The following is a 20,348-nucleotide window of genomic DNA, read 5'->3' as shown; positions in this document are numbered from 1 at the left end:
GGAAATAACAAATAAAATTCAAATTAAAAAGGAAGAAACAGTAATACATAGCATGGTAATAAGTGACCAAAGAATTATTGTATCTGTAATAGACATAACACTGCACTACATTCATGGAGTTATAAATTGTGCAAAGTACCTTCCCAGTTGTAATTTTAGCTTCAATTTTATGCCACAACAATCCCATTTGTTTTTCTTTCAAAAGATGAGGAAATTTTGCCTCACAAAAGTTAAATGACTGTAATCTTGCTAACAGTGAGGCAAAGTATAGGCTGTGCCTTGATGATTTAGAATTTATTAAGGGCTGACTAACAGTGTAGCGTTAGGTGCAAAATGGCCAACAAGCTTTCATGCTTAAATGTAGTAACATATCAACTACAAATTCAAACTTAGTTATCAGAGGGTATGATCTCTGTAAAGACATAACTTGTCCTACCTCTCATACACCCCAAAATATACAAAGGATGGTCACCTTGTAGGGGGCATTCAGTACTCAGAAAGAGATTGTTCTTCCTCTTTGCTCCCCATTGTGAGAGGCAAGTGAGTCAGAGCTCAAATAATTATCTGTAAGTGATGAGGTGTCTGCAAAGAGTAGGGCCTCGCATTACACTCTTGGTTAGATATCTGTTTGGGTATTGGACTTGCTGACTGGTTCCTGAGCTAGCAGGCTCTCGAGGGCCATGGAGAGTTGATAAGTTTCAGAGCAGGAGATAGAATAATACATCAAGTATGAGTGTGTTTGGAGGACTAGCTACAGGATGCAGCCCTGCTTCACAAGAGCCCCTCCAGTGCAGGGTGCCGCCTGGGACCTGGGAGGAGGAGGTGCTGTCAGCCTGGCTTCCTGGGGACACCAGCAATCTCAGTACAACCCAACTCTATCAGACCCTCTGAGGGTGGAGTCCAAGGCATCCACTGGTTTAAAAGTTCTTCATGTAATTCTGCTGCACAGTCAGGATTGACTGCTTCTGCCAACCCTGTGGCTAGGGTAGCACATTTGTGTAAGATTTTCCTCTACTATTCTTTTTCTGTGTCCTGAAATAAACAAGCCCTTCTAAAAAACACTAGAGAAAGAGTTGTGTGAGAACCTCCATCTCTACCCTGAGGTGGTAGTATCTAGTCCATGGGGTAGAGGGGGAAAGAGTTGACTCAATTATGAGATTAGTTTCCAAGTTCATAGGACTGAATTTGAAAGTATCCAGAGTAGCAGTTGTGATGAACAAAAAGAGTTCAAATTTATTAGCCCCTAGGTTGAGTGGTCATGAGGGGATCCCCCATCCAGTCAAAGCTGGTGGTTAGATATTGCTCGGTTGCTGGTAGATAATACAACAGCACTATTCATGCTGCAATCCAATTAGTAAGATATGAAAGCAGATTCTGCTGCTGTAGAATCTGGTAGGATTAAGTTGGAGGTGGAATGAATTATGTTGGCGAGAGATGCTCAGAGTAACTCATAGGCAAAATATGTGAACTTGAAAATCAAAGACAAGAGCAGTGCTACTTTCTTTTTAATTCTCTTCCATCCCCTATATAATTGGGGGATAACCCCCTACATACAGGGTCACCTCACTTCCCAACAGAAAGACATCTATGGGAGGAAAAATAGCCTTATTTTATGTGATATTCGAATAACTGCAAGTTCCCTGGTATTCAATTATCAACGGGGGTGATAAATCTCTTTTGTTACTTCTCAAATAATGGACACATGATTCAGCCTATTTTCTGCCTAAAACCCATGGGATTCAGATGATAAAAGGGAATATCCAAGCCTGCTGGTCTGATGCGCTTAGTCCCCAGGTTTTCATATTAAGGGCTATTTTCTTGGAGCCAACTCAGAAAATGTGCATGTGGGGTTTCTAGTGCTAGTTTCCATGGTGAATGGAGTAAAGGCAGGCCACCTTTATTTCTTCTCTCCAGTGATTTTAAGTACAGTATCCGTCTTATTCATTTTTTTCAAAATTGGCATTTCTAGTCTTTTTATAAGATAGAACTAGGAAATTGGAATCTAGGCCAGAGGCTGTGCATTTTCCCACTTCACTCTTATAATTAACAATTGGTAATGTTGATTGAAATCTTTCTGTAGAACAATGAGTCTAATGCTTTATGTTCATTTACTCATTTATTTTTCTTAATAGCCCAATGAGGTAGACTATACTTATTTTAAAATGAAGACAATCAGAAACTAATTTGCCAAAGATTATATGGCTAAAACATAATAAGTATGAAAAAGCTTAGATTTAAACCAAGCTCTGGTGACTTCAGAAATCAAACTTCTTAAAAGAAACAGGAAGGGGAAATTTCTCTCTATACAAATTATATATACATGTATGTTTTAAAACATTTTTATTCGTGGCTTTTAAATTGTTCTAAGCCAATATAGTTAGGCCAAGATGTTGGAAATATTTCTTGTTTTATTCTAAATTAAATGTCTGACTGTGATACTTTATCTCCTTATGTAAAACGGTCCTCGCCTTTGATTTTGGGATAATAGTCTTTATAATAAGAATTGTTGGTAGACACCTGCTTCCTCTTTTTAAAAAGTGTATTTTTAGTAATCTGGTAAAATCTATCTATCAAGCATTCACTGGCACCTATTTTGTAGTGTTTATGTGCAATACCAATTAGCAATTAAACAGAATAAAAATCTAAAAGGAAATAACAGAATGTTAGGCTGAAATATTGAATGCAGATTAGAAGAATGTTCCATATCTACTGTTATGAGGTGCAAGGAATATTATTAAGCAGTTACATGACAAAATAAAAGATGATCTGTACCAGTGCATTATTGCTACCTTCTACCCAGCAAGGAAGTTTTGCTTTTTAAAATCTACAATCTTCTACCTCCACGCTCTGCTTTGATACCTCTAGTCCTTATTTCTCCCTATTCTTAAATCTGTGTGAATATAATCCAGATCAGAGTTTCCACAATTAAAACCTTATCCTATATAGAGAGAAACATGTGTGTGTGTGTGTGTGTGTGTGTGTGTGTACACAAACAAGTTCACTATGGAAAAGTAGAAAATGCTGATAAGCAAAAGGAAAAGTAAATTAATCCTTCTATCAATGATTTTTATTGTTTCCTTCCAATTTATATGTATATACATACATATGTGTATATATATATATATATTTCCAAAAGTTTGGATCATACTGTTTCCTTAACCTAAATTTTTACTTCATAATGTAATAACATCAGTAATAATATACATTATAGTGTTTATGATGTCTCAAGTACTTTAAGTTTTTAACATTTATTATATCCTTAAACTTTGAAAATAACTTTATGAAATAGGTTTTATTATATTCTTACTTCATAGATTTAAAAAGTCAGGCCTAGAGAGAAAATGATTTGATCATAACCACACAGCAAGTGATTGGCAGCATAAAATTAAACCCATGTCTAGAAACATCTAGTTTGGGACATTAAGGAGGGGGTTGAAAATGATAAAGGTATAATGACATTCACTGAGCTCTCTGGACATTTTGATCCTTGTCCTAAGTGTACGAATTATATAAACTAAAAGTAATTCAGTGAGACTGGAACTTTTGTCATTCTTGCTCTAAAGACGAACAGACAGAGAAAGAAAGTAGGAAACTTGTCCATGGTGGGGCTGGACACAAAGTCTAAAGGATCTAAAGCCAAAATCCCAACTCATAGCACTTCTCTGCTGCCCCTTAGTTCAAGTTAACATCCATGCCTCTGCTGCAGTGAAAGCCCTCTTCCCTGATGCCACAATATGGGGCTTGAGGACCACACTGCTTTTCTCCACACCAGTATACCTATCATTTTTAAAGGCTCAGGTGCCACAAATTAGAGGGTGGCACCAAAATTTACCACCCCTTGTTGTTGGACATTAGGTTGTTTCCCATTTTGAAATATGTATAATTTTGTAGTAAAAAGTCTATTAACAATATCATGTCTTGCAACAATTATTTCTCTGCCATAAATTTTCACCCAAAAATAGTAATGTGTTGTAGTCTCAAAAATCATTGAGAGTGTCACCACACATTAAAAAAATAGTGCATGAGGTGAAGCATGTGTTAATTGCCTTTGTTTAGCTTTTCCATAATATACACATATTTCAAAATGTCATGTGGTGCACAATAATTATGCATAATTTTGTCAATTAAAATTAATTACTTTAAAAAACATTTTTTATTCAGATGATATAGAAATGAATCTGTTTACCTCTTGGAAGTTCTTATTGATTTCTACTTGCACTGTGATTGCCTGGCATATGCAATTCTCTGCGTCATCACCACAGCTTTAATCTTCCCCAAATGATAAGTAAAAATGATACCCTCTTGTGATATTAAAGCTGAATTGCTCTGACTTCTTTTGTAAATTGCCTGTTCACATTCTTTGCCCATTTTCTATTTGAGTATGAACATCTTTACCTCCTCTTACTATTTCTTATTGGTTACATGAAGAAGTCTTGCCTTTATATTTTAGGAATTGTTAGGTCCTGATGTTTGATATTTATTATGTTATTCACTTAAATATGATTCATTACTTTTTAGTTTGCTGTTTTTATGACATAAATGAGTTCTAATGTCATCAAACTACTCATCCTTTTGGTGGTTGGGGGAGCTGGGGATAGAATCTGAGGCCTTGCACACGCTAACCACACACTCTAGCACTCAGTGATACACGCATCCCCCTCGTCTTTTTACTTTCTGGTTTCTGTCATTGATGTTATTCTTACCAAGACTGTCTTATCTCCAGAGTTTTTATGATTTACCTAATATTTTTATTATTTTTTACTCAATCTAGCTGTATATAATTTTGGCTGAACGTATGTGGTAAGGGTCTGAATTTATTGTTAGATAACTGCATAAATATTTTGAGATTGTATCTTAAATAAGACCTCTTTCAGGATGATTCAGAATATACTCACCATGAACTAAATAAATTTATGTGCTGACATATATCATCTGTGGCTTTCAAGTCTCAATTATAGGGCCTGAGATTTAGCTCAGTAACACAGTACCTGCCTGGCAAGCATGAGGTCCTGAGTTTGATTCCTGGTACCCCCCCCCAAATTTATAGCTTTATAATGTAGGTTAATACATGTGATATAATTTTGTCTCATTATTCTTTTTCAAAAATTTTTATTATTTGCTCTTTCCCCTTGCAGGTAAAATTTAGAACCAATTTTTATAGAAAGTTCTAAGAATTATTTTTACTGTAGTAAATTTATAGATTTAATTTTGAGATTTTTATGTCCTGATGAAGATCTAATATATAGGTCTTTAAAAAACTTCAAAAACCAATCAATGGAAATTCAGTGTCTCATACACTTATTAAAATGTAGTCAAGCTTATTAGTAACTGGAGGGGTGCCAGTTCAAGCCACCACTGAATACAACTGCACAGTCACTGATCTGTAAAGACTAAAAACTCAAGTGTCCTCAAATACCAAATGTGGATAAGATTTGCAGTACAAAAGCTCTGAGACATTGCTGGTCAGCAGGTGAACAAGCATGGCGACTTTGGTAAATAGTTTGATGTTATCTAGTACACATGAAGAAGCACATTCCTACAGCCAGCAGATCCCCAGTCTTACATGTACAGGGATGTTCAAGAGAGCATTGCTTATAATATTTCTATCCTGGAAATAACCCAAACAGCTATCAAAATAGATCAGGTAGGTCAATTACAATATATTTACTCATATAACATTAAATATGAACAAACTGTAACTACCTGAAGTGACTTGGATAAATCTCATATTCTGCACTGTTGAGGTAGTAATCCAAGACACCGAGAACTGGGATTTAATTTAAGAGGATTTAACAGAACACAAAGAATAAGCTTAATTTTCTTTGTTAATGTTTCCTTTATTGTGAAGCACTGAAATGTGAATTAAATACCTGGCCAGCAAGGCATTCCCTCAGCCAGTTTGCCCACAACCTCCAGGAAATATGCAAAATCAAACCATTGTTTAGAAATGTATATATCAGGAAGTAAATCTATGTCAAATATGAAGAAAATTATTAGCATGTAATTCAGGATGGTGAGGTCTAAGGATGTGAACGGGGCAGGACACAGGGCAGGAAGGGGGAATGCTTTTTGATGCACACAATGGTTACATGGGCATTTGCTTATAACTATTACTTAAATTCTTTTAAAGTTTCATTTATCTCTCTGAATTATGTGTAGAAATAATTAAAAAGCAACAACACGTAAAATAGTGGATTTTTTTTTTTTTTTTTTGGCATGTGTGTGTGTGTGGTTCTGAAGATCCAATCCACAGCTTTGTTTTCCACTGCTGCCCCCCACCCGGTACCGGGAACCAAACTCACGACCTTGCGCTTGCCAGGCGAGCGCTGTGCCGCTGAGCTAAATCCCCAGCCCCCAATCCAGAGCTTTACACATGCTGGGAAGGCCCTCTGCTAATAGGCTATATTCCCAAGCCCTTAATGGTGCTTTCTGAAGAAAACTTAATCCCTCTCCAACTCTGTTTATACCTTCTCAGGAGCAGGGAAAATCCTTAAAGTGTGAGTGAAAGGCCCTGAGGAGCTTCCTGCTCTGCTTTTTCTGTTATTTGAAGACTTAAAGAATTACCCATTTGTTCAGCTTTTGTATGTTGTCAGGATTTTTCTTCCTAATGTCTTACCAAATTCCTCAGTGCATAGCAAACCATGAACATCTGCTCAGTGGACAAATGTAAATCCAGATGTCTTCAGGCCTGAAAATAAAACAAGAAGAGCAGAAAAAAGAATAGTTACTCAAAAAAGTTCGGGGGAGAAAGACAAAAATACTTGTAAACTCCGAGGATGATCCAAAATGACAAACTACATAGCTTTTCCAGGGTAACATTTGTGTTGTTTGGCACGTTCCTACCACAGTGGGTCCAGTGGGTCCTCAAACCTCTTTGCAGCTTCTCTAGGTGAGATGTCTGTCCCATGTCATCTGGGAGACTCTGAGATGACTTGCTGTGAGATACTGAAAAGAGAAAGCAGAAATGTGGTCCTTACCATCCAGTCTGTGGGAGTTTCTGTGGGGTCAAGGCCATTATCTGCCCAGTCCCACTGGGAGTTGTGACTTGCAGAAAGGATGCAGTGATGCGTGAGAGGTGAATTCACTAGGGCACGAGGCCTACTTAGTCTGGCTACATCAAGCTCTTATATTCAGGTCAGTCCTGGGCATTGAGGAGTCAGCATTCTATCTCTAATTGGATGTTGTCTGCGGAATTTTACTAGAATTGGAATGAATTGCATAGGCAAACCTGAGTATGCAGAGGGCACCTCAGATCAATTTCCTTTTCCTTTTCAGCACCTTATTAAAGGCACTTGACCTCAACCCCATGTATCTTTTGACTAGGTACATTCTCCATTATTATGGATGTTCGCCTGCCTAAGTGATTAATTAATATTTTTGAGCACTTAATAATTATCAGACTCTATGCTGTGATTTTGATATATATTATCTCATTTACTTTATAAATCCATAAAGATTGCCTTATTATTCTGCTTTTGCTAATCATGCTCTGCCAACTGCTTTCTTCAAGGGCACAATGTGTGGTGGAGGCAGAACTTGAACCCAGACAGCACAGGCTCAGAGCTAATGTTCAAAACTATGAATAGAGTAGTTGATTTATTTATCCATTCACTTAACAAACTGCTGCCCATTGAGTCTGACTGCTTGGCTGTCTACTAGACAGGAATGTCATGGTGAACAAGCAGACAAGATACCTTCGCTTGCTATGTGCTTCATTCTCCTATTCCAGCTCTCACAGTATTAAAAGAGCGTGTAGAGAAAGTTCCCTGTGAAGCAAGGTGCTTAGAGAATGCATAACAGAAGCTTCATCCCTGGGGCTGAAACTGACTTTGACCCTGCCTTTAATCCAGTGGATGCCAATTCACAGAGCTAGGATCTCCAAGTGTTAAAGACCCGAAGTGGTAGTAAAACCTTGTATTTCCCAGAGTGTCTATTTTATCTTTTCTCCTGCCCACATCCCCAGCAGGAGGCTGCAACTGCTTCTTCCTTTGTTTCCAGGGGACTCCAAGATGAAGAGCCAGTGTAGTGTATGTTGTACCAATCCTGAGCATTGTTTGCAATCATGAATTGAAGTCCTTTAGTGCAAAATCTTCCAAATCAAGATAGCAACTTCTTCTTAACCTTCTTTATTTTAGAGTTCGATACATACTTAATGCCTAGTATGACCCAATTTTAATGGGTGTCTAAACACTTGGTCTAAACAAGTGAAGACTTCATCTGTTACAGCTTGTGTGTGCCTGTGTGTTGGTTGATAAATGAGGCAACTGAGAGAGCTAAAAAATTAGAAGTTTTTTCCTGCTGTGAGCAATCTAGCAAGGGACAACAAACATTCATAAGTGTTTATACCTTTTATGCTGGTAATTCTCCTTCAGAGGAACATGGTGGGAAAATAGGTTTGTTAATATCTCAGTGAGTAAAACTGGCCTAACTTTTCTATGTTTTTTTCAGCACCTGAGATGTTCAGTTCCAAAAAGGAAACAGGCTATTCCTTCGCTGTTGACTGGTGGTCCCTGGGAGTGACGGCATATGAGCTGCTACGAGGCCGGGTACAGGAAAACTGCATGCTCTCTTTGGTTATTCTTCGAGCGAGTTCTTTTTTAAAGTGAAAGAATGCATTGTTTGCTAAGAATCAAGCAAAGTGTATTTGAGAGCTGAAAACAGTTATGTTGTATGATGCTGATACTTCTCTTTGAGGGTTTTGAACAGATTAATTCACTGTCTTATATACAGGACTAACCGTGTCAGTGAACATTAAATTACCCAGGTAACATTAAATAAATAGTACAAATACCATACATTCCAAAGAGCAGCAATCAATATAGCTCACTCAATAGCTTGGGTAAATATATGTGTTTGTTTAAAGAAAGTCATTTTGCAGTCCCAGTACAGAATTCTTTTATTTGTAATTTTAAAGAGAAAAAAAAACAATAAAAACAATGATACAGAATTTCAAAGCAACATAATAGGAAATTAACAATGGTTAGCACATTGTGTGTATTGTTATCTTCAAAGTAGTTGCTCAGATTACAAGATATAAGCATGCAAAATTAATCAAACAATATAAGCACAAACCACTGCCTTCAGTGAGCTAAAAGAAATTAGTAGCATAATTATCTTAGCTATCTTCTGTGCATATATATATATTTTTTTTTCTTTTCCCTTTCTTTTTTTTTCCCCCATCCCAGTTGTTGTTTCCTTTGAGCAATTTCATTCCCTTTCACAGTCTCTATTGCCAGTACAGAATTTTAATTCAGACACATCTCATTAAAGCAGTGTGAATTATTAACACAACACAACTCATGCCCCATCCTGTCTGTCATTTGGCTCCTGGCTTATGGGTTCAGGGGCAAATCAGAGAACTTTCCTTTTAAAGAAAACATTTCTCAATCTAAGAAGCCTTTTTCTAGAAAAAAAAAAAGATAAAAATGAAATAATGATGAACAAAAATATATTTTATACAAGTTTTACAAACTACTGCAGAATTCAGATATCCTCCAAAGGTTGTGTCTTAGTCAGCTTGGCTTGCCAGAACAAAATACTATAATGGGATGGATTAAGGAGCAGGTTTTTATTTTCTCACAATTAGAGATACTGGAAGATCAGGGTGCTAGAGATGTTTGGGTTTTGGTCTCTCTGTGACATGCAGAGAGAGAGAGAGAGAGAGAGAGAGAGAGAGAGAGAGAGAGAGAGAAGAGAGAGAGAGAGCTCTGCCTCTTCTTGTAAGGTTTCTCAGTCACAACCTCATCCTGAGGGCTCTACACTCATGAACTACTCTAACCTTAATGACCTGCCAAGTGTCCCCTATCCAAATACCATCCCAGTGAGGATTACAGTTCAATATATGAATCAGAGTCACCTGTGCATTCCTAAAATTCATGTCCTCACATGCAAAATGCAGTCATTCTATTTCCATAGCCACAAAGGCCTTAATTCATTTCAGCACCAACTCAGCTCTCTAAAGTCCAAAGTCTCCTTAAATATCATCCACACTGAGTATGGATGAAACTCAAGGTATGATTCATAGTGAGAAAAAAATTCTTATCCAACTGTAAACCTATACAACTAAACAAGTCATATGCTTCTAAAAGACAGTGGTGACATAGACATCAGATAGACAATTGCATTCCAAAAGAGAAATATGAAGAGAAAGGGGCCCTGAGCCCAAATCCAATTCCAAACCCAATGAGGAAATGCCCATTACATTTTAAGGTTCAAGAATATCCCCTTTGACCATCATGAAGGATGAAATCCATTCCACTACAGGCACAGAAAGACGCATACTACATGTTCCCATTTGGGGAAGCATAAAAGGTTGATCACACAGAAGTAGAGAGTTCACTAGAGCTCCCTACAAGTTAGGAAGGATTGAGGGGAAGGGGATAGAGAGAGGGTACATAATGGGAATCCCGATGCAACTGGGGGAAGTAGTTCTGATGTTCTACACCACAGCAGAACAACAATGGCCTATAACAATTCATTATACATTTAGAAATAACTAAAGAAGAGTTTGAAAGTTCCCAGCAGATAGAAATGGTATTATGTGAAGAAATGGAAACATTGTATCCATGTACTGAATTATGGTGATGTGATACAAATATTATAATATCAATATTACATGTCATTAAAAACAAAAATATGGAAGACAATCTTTTTTGATTGATTACCTGTCCTCCAGAACTTCAGACTGGCAGCCTCACTCCCGTTGCTGAGGGTGGGGGAAGGGAGACTGTACAGCATCTCTACAAGGGCTCTGTCCTCAGGGCTCTCTGCCCCCCCCCCCCCCCCCCCCGACAGCTGGCCAGGTGTGGTGCTGCCCTTTGAAACCCTGGCAGAAAGTTCCCTGCCCCTCCACAAGCCAGTCTGTTCTGTCAGTGTTGATGGCCTGCAAATCATTATCGTGGGTTTTCTCCTCTTTACTTGAAGAATGCTGCATATTCACAGCCAGATAGTATTATGGTCCTGCCTTATAAAAGCTGAAAGTGTGATATCCTTCCTTTATTGCATCTTTGTGCTCTGCAATTCAAACAGTCAGTATCTCTGCTAATGCAATCCAGTCTTTATCTCTGAATCTTGTTGAGGTGATAATTAAGTTCATAAGTCACAGACACCATCTCTTTATCAATTGGTAGTTCAACCATATACCCTTAGTGCTCTTTTCAGAATAAGCATTCTCTTATTTTACAGTACAGATAGTCCAATTGTTTTACAGATCATCAAGTTCTGATTCCTTTTTGCTTAAAAGTTTTGTCTTCAGTTCTCTCTTCTTTCTCATTTCACTAGAAGTGCTCAAGAGGAACCCAGCCAGACTACTTCAACATTTGCCTTAAAATCTCCTCAGCTAATTTTCTAGCTTTAATCTTCACAAATCCTACCTGGTAGGCACTAAAACACAGTTCAGACAAGTTCATTGACATTTCATAACAAGGATCGCTTTTCTTTCAGTTGCCAGTAACATGTTCTTCATTTCTGATATCTGAAGAAGCTACCCTTTAACATCTGCTTTTAAAATCTGCATCTCAGAGCTCTCCTGACTGCTACTCACTTACCAGCTCCAGTTGCTTCCACATTTTCAGTCACAGAAGCACCTCACTGCTCAGTACCAGAATCTTTTAAATCAACTAAAGACAAAGGTGCCTTAGCAAAATATGAGATGCAACCATAAACAAGAATGAATTTTTAAATTTTAACATAATTACTACAGTAAAAGACATATTGCCTTGAATCCCCTTAAAACACTTTCCCTTGCCTGAAGTGCACTTTTCCCATCACTCCTGCAACTTTCTGAAGCAGATCTGGAAGTACCCTTTCAAGACCGTCTTTAGTTGTGCTCTCCTGACACCTCAATGTCCGGAATTGATTCAAACCTTTTACCTTTTATGGTCCTTGTGACCTGGGGGAAGAGCCGGAAATCACGTGGTGCCAGATCCGGTGAATAAAGTAGGTGAGGACACACTGTAATGTTTTTATGATCCTGCATTTCTGTCAGGTGGCACTTGGCAGCAGTCTTCACCTTACTTTTGATCACACCTTATAAGTGCAACTACAAAAGTGGACTTTCAGAACTGCTTCAGGAAGTGGCAAAAATGGTGGGATAAGTGTTTTGAAAATGAGGGGGCATATTCTGAGGGGTATTAATTGCAATTTATCTCTTACTAAAATAAAATTTTAAAATTTATTTTGAATTAATTTTATTGGTACATTTTAGAGATACCTAATGATCATATTCATTGTAGGGAATTTGCACCCATACAAGATATCTCTTCATTCTTCTCCTTTTCCCATTCCCCTCCCTTCAACCCCCTTCCTGTCCTTATTTACAAAAGCTTTGTTTCCATTTTTCCTTCTATTCTCATTTTTTGCTTTTCCCTTCCTTCATTTCCCTCATCCCCTCCCTAGTTCCCCTTCTGATTTGAACATTTTTTTTCCTGTTTCACAAGATCTATTGTACATTTTGGTCCTTATTTACCAGAGAAACAATGCCATATTTAAGTGTGTGTATCTGATTTATTTCACTCAGGAGTATGGTCTCAAGGTGCATCTACTTACCTAGAAATGTCCCAAGTTTATCCTTCTTTATGGCAGAGTAGTACTTCATGATACTAAAAAACCCTACATCTTTATCCATTCATTGATTGATGAGCATTTAGGTTATTTCAAAGATTTAGCTATTACAAACCATGCTGCTATAAACATGGGTGTGCATATATCACTGTGGTATGATGCTTTTAATTCTTTAGGGAAGATACTAGGAGAGGGAAGAGCTGGGACCTCTAGCCCTAGTGTTCTGAGGACTCTCCACACTGATTTCCACAGTGATTGCACCAGTCTATATTCCTGCTAGTGAAGAAGGTTTTCTTTTTCCACACCGCCTCTCCAGCATTTATTCATTGACATTCTTTCTTGTTATTTTTGTTTTTTTGAGACAGGGTCTGGCTATGCAGTTCAGGCTGGCCTTGAGCTCACTTTGTAGCCCAGGCTGGCCTCGAACCTGCAACGATCCTCCTGCCTCAGCCTCCTGAGTGCTGGGATTACAGGCTTGCACCACACACCTGGCTTTTGACATCTTGATAATAAACATTGTTTCTGGAGTGAAAAGGAATCTCTGTGTTATTTTAATTTGCATCTCTCAAATGACCAGTGATGTTGAATATTTTTTTCATACATTTCTTTGCTGTTTCTGTTTTTTCACCTGAGAAGTGTCTGTTCATTTCAGATGCCCATTTTAGATTTGGTCTTTAAATTCAGGGGTCTGATTTTTTTGAGGTCTTTATATATATTTTAGATAGTAGTCTGTTGCCTGAGGAATAGCTGGCAAGATTTTTTTTCCCCACTATGGGTTATCTCTTCACTCTATGATGATTTCTTTTGCTGTGTAAAACCTTTTAGTATGATAAGACCCCAGTTGTTGATCCTTTTTGATATTTCCTGTGCAATTGGGATTTTGTTAATAAAATTTTTACCTATACCTATGTCTTCAAGACTTCTACCTATTCTCTCTTCCAACAGATTTAGTGTTTCTTTTTTTAATGTTTAGACAGTTGATCCATTTCAATTGTAGTTTAGTGCATTGTGAGAGATATGGGTCTAGTTGCAGTCTTCAGCATGTAGAAAACCAGTATTTCCAGCACCATTTATTAAAGAGTATCTTTAATGAAGGTGTTTGGCCCATTTGTCAAGGATAAGATGTCTGAGTGTCTTTGGAGTTGTTTCTGCATCTTCTAATCTGTTCCATTGATCCTCAGGTCCGTTCTTTTCTTTTCTTTTCTTTTCTTTTCTTTTCTTTTCTTTTCTTTTCTTTTCTTTTCTTTTCTTTTTCCCTGCCACTAGCATGCTCTTTTTATCATGGCAGCTTTGTAGTATACTTTCAAGTTAGAGACTGTGATGTCCCTTGTCTTCCCTTTGTTGCCCAGAATTGTTTTTCTAGGTCTCTTCTGGCTCCAAATGAATTTTAGTATTGTTTTCTCTAGTTCTGTGAGGTATGCTATTGACATTTTGATTGGGATTGCATTAAATCTGTGTGATTATTTTGGGACTATGGCCATTTTCACTATATTCAGTCTTCCACCATGAACAAGGGGTGTCTTTCAAAATTTTTAAAATTTAAACACACACTGTAATTTACTATCGGTTCTATATTCAGTGGGGTATTAAACAAAAGAAATGTACCATGTCCAGCATGAAAGCTGGAAGTCTGATACTAGGGTGTCAGCAAAGTCAGGATCTGGTGAGGGATCTCTTCTTGGCTTGCAGATGGCTACCTTCTCACTGTGGGCTCATAGTGGAGCATGGGGTCACCATAGTTTAATGTTCATTTTGCTCAGGGAGCCAAGATAAGTGTTTCCACATGAACCAAAGGAGGGTCTCATTATTGTATCTGTTTCATTCACTCTACAGTGTTCATTTCACATCTCAACATTAATTTGTTCCTTGTTTTTACTCCCCTACTTCCCTTAGGAGAGTATTCTAACACTGTTTGTGAAGCATATTCAAATTCTGATAAGCAATTTATGTTCATGGAAGAGGACCCTCTCTGTAAACCAGATACATAGTTTTCCCATGGACAGAACATGTATCACATGCTTCCTTCTTGTGATGAATTTTGTCCCTTTTTTAAAAGACAACTAGTGAGTGTAACCGTAGTGGTATATTGATGTTTATACAGACAGAAAGCAGAAGAATCACATCATTTACTTAAAAGTAGAAACACCTCATCCTCCAGTTATTTCCTCAGTTAACTTCCTCCTGACTCCCTGTGTAGCCTTTAGTGATTCGAAACAGGTCTTGGAAACTTCTCATCAGTTTCTGAGTTTGGTCACAGTCTTCACTAACGTCTCCCCTATTAACCTCGTTTGTTGTCTCTCAGTCTCTTAGTTACCTGTTGCCCTTAAAAGGCAGAGGTCCATGTCTTTAGTAGTTTTTTCCATAAGTACAAAGTTAAAATCAGCACCTCTGTACTTTTGCACCAAAATCTTACATCCTTAGCTGCAACTCTTTCTTTTGTACTCCTGAAATATAATTATAACACATCCTCTACTTGTATGTAACATTTTACCTTTCTCTCTTGTTCATTCTTTATAGTCTCTACTATCAATTTATATTTTGCATCACAGTTGTTTTATATATCTGGTTACATATTATAACTCTCCTTTGTTCCTTGTATCTCATATGTTAAATGTATGTTTATGTGTGTATGGTCTATATAGGTATTTATGTTTCTGTATTTAGACTTTAGACTCTGCTAATATAGAAACCATATTGTTTTATTCTTCATTGCATCCCCAGTGCAGAAAAGAGGTGCTGGGACATAGTAGGCATCCACTAAATATTTGGCAGGTGAATAAATACGTAATTATGGCATTTAATGAATTAAAGTGAAATTTAAACTTAGAACTAGAAAAGTAAGTTAATAAGTAAGCTAAAGACAGGTTGATTATTTTTGTAATGAACTGGCAGGCCATGAAGATGAACGTACTCTTTAGGTGATTCAGACCTGTACTAATAAAAAGAACAGAAAAAACAATTATATACAGAATGGAATCAAGAAAACTAAAAAATACACTTAACACAAGATGTGTCAGACTTGTACACTGAATGAAAATTACAAATATTATTAAAGTAACAATCGAAATAAGTGGAAAGATATCCCCTCCACAAAAATGTTAAATTCACTCACATGGCCTTCTAAAGTAAATGAAGAAAACCACACACTCTTAAGCTACTCTCTTGTGGCGTTCATTGGCTAGTTCATTCAAGTTTATCAAATTATTTTGCTTTCAAGAGGGCAAATAGACGGTAGGTTTAGAAACAGCAGTGACGTGAAATAAATAAAAAATTTATGAGAAAGGAAAACAAAGTGCTATAGGCATAAAATCCTAGAAACTCAAGTAGGCTGAGTCTGACCCAACCCTTGCTGGTACACGTGGCCAGAGTATTGTGAAGGAACCCATCGTGTCCGTGGGTAATGAAAACACACTTTGTAATGGCCATACAGCCTCTAGAACTGCCTGATATTGAGTTGAGCATCTGTTTCCCCTACATCATTACCAACTATGACACTTACTTTTAAACCTTACTTTAAAAAAATGCAAAGTTTGATCTAATCTTAGGGGTTACCTCCTTCTACTTTATGATTCCATAAGTAACCAACATTGACTTATCATGCATAGAGTTGAGCCTTTCTTCCTATCCCATTATTATTAAAGACTCATCCTGTTGGTCACTACTCGTATGCATATCTGCCCCTTTCTACATGTGTGTCATTAACAATAAGAACAACTGTCCTGTACTATGTGTGCTAGGGAGTAGACACTTCACTGAGAACTTCTCTAATTTTCCCAGCAGCGTCACTGAGTGATTCATTATACAGATAAAGTAGCTTTCTTCTTACAGATAAAGAAACTGAAGCTCAGAAATTGAGTGGCTGAGTTTAGCACTCAAATCCTTCTGCCTTTGGAGCTCAAACCTCAACTTCATTAACTCTTAACATTTATTTATTCCAAAGAAAATGTAGACCCTGTCCTTCCCTTCCACTTAGTTCATCTGTCAGTGATCATTTTTAAACATCTGGAAAGGGCCGGGAGTGTGATGCATGTGGGTATTCATATGCAGTATCCTGTGGTTAATTTAATACAAGAATTTTATTCATTCAACAAAATATCAAAGACATATTAGGTGATAGGTCCCTGGATGAGAAAGTGAGTATGATATACTTTCTGAGTATATACTGCTTACACTTTACATAAAAAAACATGAAATCCTGTCAGTCATTTAAAGATACTATTGAACTAGGCTGCCCTCTCATGGACAGCTGTGAAAACCACAATTCCAGTTTTCAATTTTTCCTCCAAGTTAAAAACCGATAACCTTGCTTCTTCCAGAATTTGTTTTCAAAGTTTTTACTTCATTATACAGTTCTGCACTTCACTTTCCATGGGGCCAAGGACTCCTAGCATTTGAGCCTGGGCTTGATGTTTTCTGAGCCACTTTTTATCTTGAACTTTCTCATTATGTTTCAAGTAAGAGAAAAGGAGGGTCTGGTACAAGTGTGGATTGCTTTATAACAAATTTGTATATAATTTTTAAACTTTAGCTGATTGGGCACTTGTCCAGTATTTTATATAAATACTTGTATAAGTTACTTGAAAAGTTTCAAACCGGCCTCTCAGAGGCTGAGTTAACCCACTGAAATGTTTTATTTGGATCAGTGGAATTATCAACTTTTAAAAATTATTATATTTCACAGGAAATTCTAGGTTTCTGGCATCTTTTAAAAGTGGGATACCCACCATTATTGATCATATACACTGTGGCAACCATATTCCCCTGAAAGGGTTATAATTGATATTTCATTGGTTGGAAGTTGAGCTTGGGAACATTTGCTCATCTTTTTCTTTTGCCTTATAAAAATGCAGACTCTTGCCTCTTCTCTCCCTTAAGAGACCATATCACATTCGCTCCAGTACTTCCAGTAAGGAAATTGTGCACATGTTTGAGACTGCTATTGTGACTTACCCTTCTGCCTGGTCACAGGAAATGGTGTCACTTCTTAAAAAGGTAAGACTGTGCTTCCAACAGAAGTGATAAAAGGAAGCACGTTTTCTGCTTTAATGGTAGAAATTAGAATGTATAATATTGAGCCAATCGTGATAATAACCACTTCTAGAATGGTTGTTACAGCTAATGGGTTTCAAAGATGTGGCTTAAGTCAATTCCAAGTGCACCTGTATGTCTCAAAATTTTCTCAGACTTGCTGTCCAAAATGCAATTCTTACTCTCTGTATTTCCTGGGTATCTTTCAATGTTCCCTCTTTTGGAATAACTCCTCTATCTATCTACTCATGCCAGCCAAAACCAGGGCTCATTCATCATCTTCATATCTAAAGTTCTGAAAATTTTACATTTTAAATATCTTTTGAGTGTTTCACCCTTCTTTATCTCTACTAATATCTCGCCAGTCCACCTGCCAGCAAGTCTTGTCTTGTAACTGGTTTGCTCTCCCATACGTTTGCTATTGCGTTCTGTTCTCCGCTCTACCCCAGCTGACGGTCTTCCTGTTGGCCTTAGAAAGAAGAGCAAAACAATGTGCATGATACAACTCCCTCTCAAGCTTTATTTTGAATTTTTGTCCCCCTTTTGACTACCCCAAAACTGCTTTGGCTTTCTTCTTCTTCTTCTTCCTTTCTTTCTTTTCCTCCTCCACTTCCTCCTACTCACGCAGCAGCCTGCCTTCTCCACACAGCCTTTGCACATGCGCATCTCTTTCCGGACCGTTATCGCTCAGCCTAGCTCTCTAGCTCCCTCCCTGGGGTCAGCACTACTCAACAAGATTCACTGACTGATTCTTAATCCATAGACTTCTTCCTTAAGAGTCCATATATGTACAGAAATTGAGAGCATTTGGAAACATTCATAGCAGATTGACAATACTGTAGTATCTAATCACATGGTCGGTGGATTTGCCTCATTGAATAGGTTTCAAGCTTGTTTCGCTGGTGTAAAACTCCAGCTATGACTTGGATGTGGTGTGTAGGTGTGTACTAGACATACACAAAAGGGACACGTGTTGGTTTGAGTGGGTTAGAAAAACAAACAAAAAAAAAAACATCAGGCCTTTCCACACAGTTTGCGAAGTACAACTTCAGATCTTAGCAGCTCAAATATCACTTCCTTGAGGAGTCTTTTTCTGTTGTAAGTTCCTTCACATTCTTTCCCTTTATACTATATTTCTTGGTTTGAAATCATGCCCAGAGTTGTTGTGATCATTGGGTCAGTGTTTTTACTGCAGTATCCTGCGTGAGGGTAGGAACTATGACTGTGTGACACGTTATTCTCTAACAGAACCTGACAAGTGGTAAAATTTGTTAAATATTTGAAAGAATGAGGTGCACAGCTTTTAAGAGATTTTTGTGATGCCTATGTTCACCAAATGGCCTAAATCAATTATAGTAAGAGCTCATTAGCTTATTTTTAATAATAAATCAAAACAAAGAATAAGGAGCCCAAGAAGATGGGCTGAGGTGTTTTGCTTGTTGTTTTTTAGTTCATAGGTTGTAGCTGGTAAAGGAAAACAGCTTTAGAGGCTAAATGCTCAAAATCGAAGCTCCTTGTCTTTGGGGCCAAGTTCAGGGTTGGGATGGGGTGCTGTCATTAGTAACATCAGTGATGAAGGATGAGCGTCTCTGTAAGCAAATATGTCTCAATTCCAAGACAAGCCTCATTCACCCCAAAATTACACCTTGATACTCCGTGATTGCCCTATTAAGAACATTCTCAAGTGGGACTGGCATTTCCCATTTGAGCTGCACCATTGATATGATGTTGGCTTTGGAGTGGTTAGCAGGGAAAAACCTTAAATCCACTAGTAAAAAACTGGAACAGTAACTTTAGTAAGTTATATCGTATCTTTGCTATGTCCAATGTATTTTAGTTATAAAAACAGTTAAAATTTTTAGGGAGAACCAGTTTTCCTTGTGAAAATATAAGAAAATTTATCTCCTAACATAAGTGGACACTCTATAAAGCTCTTTACCTACCAGGCCTCGCTTAATCCTGGTTACAGCCTTATGAAATAAGTTATTATCTCTTTTTCTACAGATTGGTAAATTGAGCTTTTGAGAACAAACTTAACCATAGTTAGTAAGGAAATCCAGGAACTGAAGACAAATTAGCATCTGTCCTAATGAGCCATTATGTACATTATGTGCAAATAAGGTCAGAGAAGAGAAGCATTGCCTTGTGTCTTTCAATCCTACATGAAAACACTTAAAGGGAAGTTCTGTGATTTTTTTTACCCCTAAATTTTGACTTTTCTCCCAACCATGATGTCTGTATTCCATTGGCAGCTACTTGAACCTAATCCGGACCAACGATTTTCTCGCTTGAGTGACATTCAGAACTTCCCATATTTGAATGATATGAACTGGGATGCAGTTTTTGAGAAGAGGCTCGTTCCAGGTTTTGTTCCTAATGTGAGTTAGTCCTGACAAACCTGCAATAATATCCTTTGGTGATCATTACTCTGTGTGATGGAGCTACACATTGTCTTATTGATCACACAAGTGTGAAGGAGCCCAAATCCCTATTTTACAGATAAGGAATCCGAGGTGTCCATGGGGTAAGTTGACCATCAGAATCACACAGCCAGCAAGTGGCCATGCTAATCTGAGTACAATTGGAGTTGGAGCTAACGATCCTCAAAACATTTTGTGCTATGTTTTTCTTAGAAAGAAGTTCTAGCCTCCCAAATAGTCTTTCCTATGAATCTGCTGGCTGAAAAAAATGTTCTCTAATTCCAAAGATTTAGTAATTTGTGCCCATGAAGGTCTAAGAGTCAGAGAATTGAAAACTAC

At 37.6% G+C, this 20,348-nt stretch overlaps 1 protein-coding gene across 2 annotated transcripts in view; it reads left to right on the top strand.

The window, feature by feature from the left end:
* Stk32a (serine/threonine kinase 32A) overlaps positions 1 to 20,348 on the top strand; it is a 131,029-nt gene that overhangs the window by 104,654 nt on the left and 6,027 nt on the right. For both annotated transcript variants that reach the window (XM_005380662.2, XM_005380659.1), the window contains 3 exons: positions 8,449 to 8,546; positions 17,437 to 17,553; positions 19,842 to 19,967. In XM_005380662.2, coding sequence (XP_005380719.1) covers positions 8,449 to 8,546; positions 17,437 to 17,553; positions 19,842 to 19,967 — 341 coding nt within the window. The remainder of the gene's footprint in view (positions 1 to 8,448; positions 8,547 to 17,436; positions 17,554 to 19,841; positions 19,968 to 20,348) is intronic.

The sequence above is a fragment of the Chinchilla lanigera genome, unplaced genomic scaffold, assembly GCF_000276665.1.
Source record: "Chinchilla lanigera isolate Chin_1 unplaced genomic scaffold, ChiLan1.0 scaffold00014, whole genome shotgun sequence".
Lineage (NCBI taxonomy): Eukaryota > Metazoa > Chordata > Mammalia > Rodentia > Chinchillidae > Chinchilla > Chinchilla lanigera.
Note: the sequence above shows the minus strand (reverse complement) of the source record. Positions and strands in the feature narration are given on the sequence as shown.